The 7,281-nt window shown below is 37.5% G+C and overlaps 1 protein-coding gene across 1 annotated transcript; it reads left to right on the top strand.

Moving 5' to 3' along the window:
- The first annotated feature begins 562 nt into the window (after positions 1 to 562).
- Positions 563 to 4,705, top strand: LOC122094069 (4-coumarate--CoA ligase 2-like). The gene is made up of 5 exons (XM_042664714.1): positions 563 to 1,624; positions 1,718 to 1,916; positions 3,500 to 3,713; positions 3,838 to 3,940; positions 4,485 to 4,705. Exons 1-5 carry the CDS (start codon positions 638 to 640, stop codon positions 4,602 to 4,604), a joined length of 1,623 nt encoding a protein of 540 aa, XP_042520648.1. The 5' UTR covers positions 563 to 637; the 3' UTR covers positions 4,605 to 4,705.
- The last annotated feature ends 2,576 nt before the right edge of the window (positions 4,706 to 7,281 follow it).

Below are 7,281 nucleotides of genomic sequence, written 5' to 3'. Positions count from 1 at the left end.
TATAAATGCAAAGATAGCATATTTTTCACTTTCTTGGACCCCGGATACCAATCCAATGGTCAATCTACAATCTTACCAACCCCGATATATTAGTTGAGTCCAGTTTCAGGTGTACATGGATATGCTAGATTGCTAGGTGGGCTTAGTTGACAATTGCTCAAAACTTTTCTAACGCCAAACATGGCAGGAAGAGGGAGCCATCGGGTATTTTAGTAATATCATTTCAGTGAATGGGTATTTTAGTAATATAAAGCCAACAAATGCACAGGCTAGCTTGTTTTTAATTTCCTTTGTTATTATGTCCTTTCCTTAAAAGTAAATGATCCAACAAAGTCGGTGATTTCCATCTACGCCTTCTCAACGACTTCACCGAATTTCCAGAAAACCCCGTCAGATTCCATTCCAACGGTAAATCTACATTCTTACCAACCCCCACTGTACTTTACGACCAGAACAACGTAGGATCCCAAAGCTAAAGATCCTCTCCTTACTCCTTTCCACTTTTACGCCAACCCCACCCATCAACCACTCTATATAAGGACTGCCAACAACTTCATTTACAGGTCTCATTGCAGTGCTATACTGAGATCTTCTTCATACCTCTCTCTCTCTCTCTCTCTCTCTCCAATTATTTCTAATGGAATTGAAGCAAGAAGAGTTCGTTTATCGATCAAAGCTTCCTGATATTCACATCCCCAACCATCTCCCTCTCCATTCTTATATCTTCCAAAACTTATCCCATTACAGCTCTCGCCCCTGTTTGATCAATGGACCAACCGGCACAGTCTACACTTACGCAGATGTGGAACTTATCTCCCGCAAAGTCGCCGCCGGGCTCCACAAACTAGGGATTCGACAAGGTCACGTGGTCATGAATTTGCTACCCAACTCGCCCGAGTTCGTGTTCACATTCTTCGGCGCATCATATCGTGGCGCTATCACGACCACTGCAAATCCCTTCTACACGCCGGCAGAGATAGCGAAGCAAGCAAAACTTGCTAATGCTAGACTCATTGTCACACAAGCTTGTTATGTTGATAAGGTGAGGGAATTCGCCCAAGAGAATGATGTTAAGATAGTTTGTATTGACTTGGCCCCGGAAGGTTGTTTGCATTTCTCCGAGTTGAGTCAATACGATGAGAACGAGTTGCCGACAGTTGAGTTTGACGCTGACGACGTGGTGGCGCTGCCATTCTCATCAGGGACTACTGGTTTACCCAAAGGGGTTATGCTTACTCATAAGAGCTTAATTACCAGTGTGGCTCAGCAAGTGGATGGGGAAAACCCCAATTTGTATTTCCGCTCTGAGGATGTGTTGCTCTGTGTGTTGCCTTTGTTCCATATCTATGCACTCAACTCGATATTGCTTTGCGGGTTACGAGTTGGCGCGGCGATTCTGATAATGCCCAAGTTTGAAATCGGTGCACTCTTGGAACTGATGCAGAAATATAAGGTCACCGTCGCTTTGATGGTGCCGCCGATCGTCTTGGCGATCGCCAAGTGCACCATCACTGACAGTTATGATCTTTCGTCTGTCCGAATGGTGAAGTCTGGTGCTGCACCTATGGGGAAGGAACTTGAAGATGCTTGTAGAGCTAAATTTCCAAATGCCAAGCTTGGTCAGGTAATCCATATATATATATATATATATTATATTTTTTAATAATATTTAACTTAATAATTAGGCTTAAGAATTAGATTATGAATGTATTGTCAGGGATATGGGATGACCGAGGCAGGGCCAGTCCTATCAATGTGTCTTATATTCGCGAAAGAACCGTTTGATATAAAACCTGGAGCATGTGGAACTGTCGTTAGGAATGCCGAGTTGAAGATCATCGATCCAGAGACTGGTGCTTCGCTTCCCCGTAAGCAGCCCGGAGAGATTTGCATTAGAGGGGCCCAAATCATGAAAGGTATTTTGATTTTTTCCTTACGTATAACTGTAATAATTAATACCAAAAGAGAAGTCTTAGTTCTGTTTTTTCTTTATTTTTTAGAAAAAGAAATTATATTTCCTTTAAACCCCAAGGGATAATCAAGTTGGTAAGGGACATTTGCTTAAGAAAATATGTGGTTTTTAGTTCAACTCTAATAAGACCTGATTCATGCGATTATGGGGTTTACCCACGAAACTAGTCACATCAGTCTTAAGACCCAATTTTTAGGGTTGAATCAAGGAGACTTCTCAACTTAGTTTTGGCGTCAATTCTTCCATATTTGTGTTGAATAAAAGATTCGTGTAGCTATCTTTATAGGTGGTTTGTTGTCAAGTTTAGCTGTGGGTATTATTTTACTTAAAACGTGATTCAAAGCAAAAAATGTGAGAAAAAATTCCAGTGCAGATATTTAGAAATAGACGTAGGCGGAGAGAATTTAAGAAGGTAGGTCACCGAAAACACATAGCGCTCACCAACCCCAACAAATTTATATATTTACTATGTCAAAAAGGATAGGCATTTTGAAGACTTGGCAACCTTTGTAGGTGTTAATAGGTGGAGGATAAAAACCTTCCAACAGTGTGGTAGACCCTACCATATAAATCAGACGACCACTATCTGTTGGTCACTGTTTTGGGTATCGAATGGGTAAGTGGACACGATCAAGATCATTAGTTGGTCTTGGTCCAGCACCACCTCACCAACCCATTAAAGGAATAAAACCATTGATAGCTAGACGACAAAGCTTTATTTATAGAGAGGTTCCATACTTCTAGGTGTTATGGTGGGCTATGACGCTAGTCCATGGATTTTATTCAATAAATTATTGATTTTTTAAGTTGACACTCTTTACAAAATTTAAACAATTTATAATTTTATTTTTCTATCGTTTTAGTATACAATAAACTATAAACTAAACCCTATCCCAACTTAATAAGGTTGATTACCTCTCAAATAAATAAATAAATAAAAAATAAGATTGATTACATGAATTCAAACAATAAAATAAAAAGATCTAAATTCTAAAGAGAGGAAAAGGGGAGAGGGGGAAGATATGAGAAATGAATAATAAAACATGATAAATGAAAGATACAGGATACCCGATTAAAAGTGATAAATGATTTTTATCCTCTTAGTATAATATGTATAGTTGTTTATCAAGAATAGAATCTTGTTATTTCACATGTGGTCTTATTAAAAAAAAAAAAATTCTTTAGAAACATGAATGTAACTTGATGCAAGTCACTTTTAAACAATTTTGAAAATCCCTTTTCTATTATGATTTAAATTAATTTTTTTTAAATAAAATAAATGACAATGTAAAGAAAGTTACATAATCTATAGGCCAATGGTTTTATGTAAGGTCAGACAGTACTATAGGTCGGATGGAGAAAATAAGGGGGTTCACAGTGACCAAATCCCCATAGTGGTTCCTTTCCCATATGTGACCATATATGAATCCCTTCCCCTATTCTAAATATAATTATAATTGTGTCATTCAGACAATCACCAGCACATTAATAGGTAAAATGACACATTTACAAGTTCCATTTTTCCAGGGTACCTCAATGATCCAGAGGCCACAGAGAGAACCATTGACAAAGAAGGCTGGCTACATACAGGAGATGTTGGCTACGTTGATGATGATGATGAGCTCTTCATTGTGGATAGATTGAAGGAAATAATCAAGTACAAAGGGTTCCAGGTGGCCCCCGCTGAGCTCGAAGCGATGCTCATTGCTCATCCAAAGATCTCAGATGCTGCTGTAGTCCCGTATGTAGCTCAACATTGTTACAAGTGTTTATCAGTTCTGATCTCACGTTGATGCTTCATTCGAATATATATCTATATATATATATATATATATATTATTTTTTTTTTCCCTGTTATATTTCAGCATGAAAGATGAAGCCGCCGGTGAGGTCCCAGTTGCTTTTGTCGTGAAATCTAACGGCTCCGATGTCATAGAGGATGAAATCAAGCAATACATCTCAAAACAGGTAAATTTCCAATAGAATCACTAAGTCAGGAATGGGTTTGGTTGATTTGACATGGGTTTCGACATCCGGATCCCAAGTCTATGTAAAAATGTAACCTTAAAAGTGGTACAGAAGATAATAGAGAAATAAGAACAAACAATGCACACAGGTTTATGAGATTCGACAAGATTGCCTTACGTCTTCAATGAGATGAAATTCTACTTTACTATCAACGAAGAATATGATTACGGCACTCATCCTCATACCTTTCAGAATTGCTTATAGAGAAAGTAAACTTCACTAGACATGTATAACGAAAAACCCTAATACTGAAAAGTACCAAATTACCGTCAAGTAAAAAATTAGGTAATTCTGTCTATCGAAAGACCCACACGATGTACTCCCTAAATTAAACTGCAACCAAATACAAGACACCATACGTCAACAATCCCAACCTAAGATCTTTATTGGACTCGGCCCAAGTTGTAACTAGGGAAGTAGTAAGTGGCAGAATTGTTAATGTGTTAAAAATCAGGATTTCTTAAAGCTTTTCCTAATGGTGCAGGTGGTGTTTTATAAGAGGATCAACCGAGTCTTCTTCATCGATGCAATTCCAAAGTCACCATCTGGCAAGATCCTACGGAAGGATTTAAGAGCAAAGCTGGCAGCCGGTGTTCCTAACTAGTTATTTTGTGAACTACTCTTTGTTCTGTCATATTACCAATTCAGTTGTATGATAAAGTTTCACATCTTATAAATTTTCTTTAAAATGTCCGTATGTTAAAATGTTTATTACTCAAAGCCTTTATTTGATTGTACACTGTATATTGGAGAAAAGTTTTTCGCAACTCGTGGTGAAGGAAAACCACACATCTAACCGTCATCATTATCCTGATTGAAGCTACTTTTAACTATTCACTCATACGGTCAATGCCCATCCTAGCGCCATCCACACTCCGCAATGAAAGAATTCTCCCTTAACTGTAGGGGGAGGAAAACTGTCCCTAGTAAAATTATCATTTGTACTGAGATTGAATATATTCATTATAGGAAAACTCTTTTTTTTTTTTTTTGATAGAAATTATAGGAAAACTTGAAAACATGAAAAGAGGTGTTTTATAGGAAGTGATTGTCTGAATTTTCTGTGCACCAGGTGCTTCTACTGATTTTTTTTTTGGTTAGATTTAATGTTTTTTAATGTCAAAGTCTTTAAATGTTGCTCCTATTAGGTTGGGTGTGGACGTGAGTGTGGTTCCACACCTATATACAGGTATATAGAAGTATAAGAACGTTTCTACATGTACCAGCATATATATATTTATATACTTACGTACAAGTATACGCATCTTGTACATGCATATGTGAAAATAGATACCTTATCTATTTATTCTGTAAACAGTTTGAAAATTGAATAAGGAGTTTTTTTTTTTTTTTTTATTTTTTTTTAACTCTATAATCTATTCTTATGAGTCTCTTTGTATATCTAATATTTGGAGTATTTGTGTATCCAAGATTCTGAGTGTTTGAATAATGAATATAGTCTTCGAACTTTCTTGTGATTAGTGCACTTTAGGTGATTAAAGAGTAGATATATCTTAGAGATTTAAACACATTGGTCAACTCAATTACATTATTAGGGATGTTTAGAAACGTTAGAAGAATATTATTCTTACAAGACTCAAGACTCCAAAATCTGTTCTTGATTGAAGAAGAAAATTTACTTTATTGTTATGTATTTTGACATCACCTAAAACACAGAGAGCTCACCAACCCCCCACAAATTTATTTATTTTCTCAAAGATTATAGGCATTTTGAAGACTTGGCAACCTTTGTAGGTGTAACAGGTGGAGGATAAAGACCTTCCAACATTGTGGTAGACCCTACCATATAAATCAGGGGCCCCACCTTGTCAGGTTAACAATGATGATAGTTGGTGGTTCATGAATAATTAAATTGACGTACACGATTGTTTTATGCACTAAAAGGAAGTTACAGCCAACAGTGGGCCGACCAGCTATCGGACGGTTCTGATTGATTTCTAAAGTCATTTTGAGTTTGATTTACATGTTAACATGAACAGATTTCAAATGCCAAAAACCTCAAAAGCATCAGTCACTTCGTTTTGGGTATCGAAAGGATAAGTGGACTTGGTCATTAGTTGGTACTGTTGGTCCACCACCTCACCAACCCACTAAATGTAGACGACAAAGCATAATTTATAGATGTCCTGTACTTTTAGGTCCTCTGGGATCCTCTCTAATGTGCTTAACGCCTAATCCATCATCCAGCGTCTTGGAAAGATTTGGATGCCATTCCAACACACAGGGGTTGACCCCGGGATCCTCCTAGTTGGGGATAAAAATCCTATGTTTTTCCAATCTTCTAGTAACATGTGTCACATGTCATTTATGAAATGCACATGGCATATATAATTTATGAGGATTTATTCAATAAATTAGAGATACTGTTTGTGTTGAAGAGGTTTGTCTCTTCCTAATAGGCACCTAAGTGATCAATAGGTGTGACTATTGGAAAGCATATCTGAATGGTCAATAAACATATATTTATTGTAATCCGATAGTCACTGAGAGGGGGATGAATTAGTGAATCTAATTTCGATCCCCAAAAACCTATCTGGTGTCTGGCAAAGAAATATCTAATATATCTGTCCCTATTTGCACATAGTCATATGCATACTCAGTCTCTCATAGGCACTTCCAAGTATGCACACCCATTACACATTCCATACATTTCAATATAAAATACAAACAACAAGCACCTACAACATAAGGTTTTTACGAGGTTTGGCAATTTGCCTATATCCCTGGAGTAGTGCCTGTAAAGGCTTCGTACCTACTCAATAAACTACTTTTGACTGCACCCACACCCAATTTTCTCAAGCCAAAGCTGAGATGGCACTAGCAGTGCCAGTACAATGTGTAGCACCCACTACACGGAAGCACCCACTCCCGATGCTTGGCACCCACTAAGCACTCAATAAAGAATACAGTAAATTTGGGCTTATATCAATGCCCTACAGTCAAGCTCTGCCTAGCATATATATCCACAATTAGCTAGCATGTTTACAATTCATCCACAACTCACCTAGCATGTATACATTCATTCACAACTAACCCTAACATACATACATGCATATAATGTAAATCAAAGGTTAGAGAATCTCACAACCAATTGCCTGGGATGACTGGAAACTTGTACTGACAAGTTTGGTGCTCACACCTTCTCTCTCCTTGGCTTCTAGCTCTTCAAAGCAAACACATCTTTGCTTTCTTCTCTTCTTCCTTGGATTTGAGTTAATGTATCATTAACACACCTCAACCACCACTTCTATCTCCTTTAA

Source organism: Macadamia integrifolia, chromosome 11, assembly GCF_013358625.1.
Source record: "Macadamia integrifolia cultivar HAES 741 chromosome 11, SCU_Mint_v3, whole genome shotgun sequence".
In the NCBI taxonomy this organism is placed as follows: Eukaryota; Viridiplantae; Streptophyta; class Magnoliopsida; order Proteales; family Proteaceae; genus Macadamia; species Macadamia integrifolia.
Note: the sequence above shows the minus strand (reverse complement) of the source record. Positions and strands in the feature narration are given on the sequence as shown.

Excerpts from the sequence above, each read along its gene's own strand:
- LOC122094069 (XM_042664714.1), top strand. The coding sequence starts at position 638 with ATGGAATTGAAGCAAGAAGAGTTCGTTTATCGATCAAAGCTTCCTGAT. Across the intron at positions 1,625-1,717 it reads CAAATGCCAAGCTTGGTCAG|GGATATGGGATGACCGAGGC; the intron begins GTAATCCATATA and ends ATGTATTGTCAG. Across the intron at positions 3,714-3,837 it reads TCAGATGCTGCTGTAGTCCC|CATGAAAGATGAAGCCGCCG; the intron begins GTATGTAGCTCA and ends GTTATATTTCAG.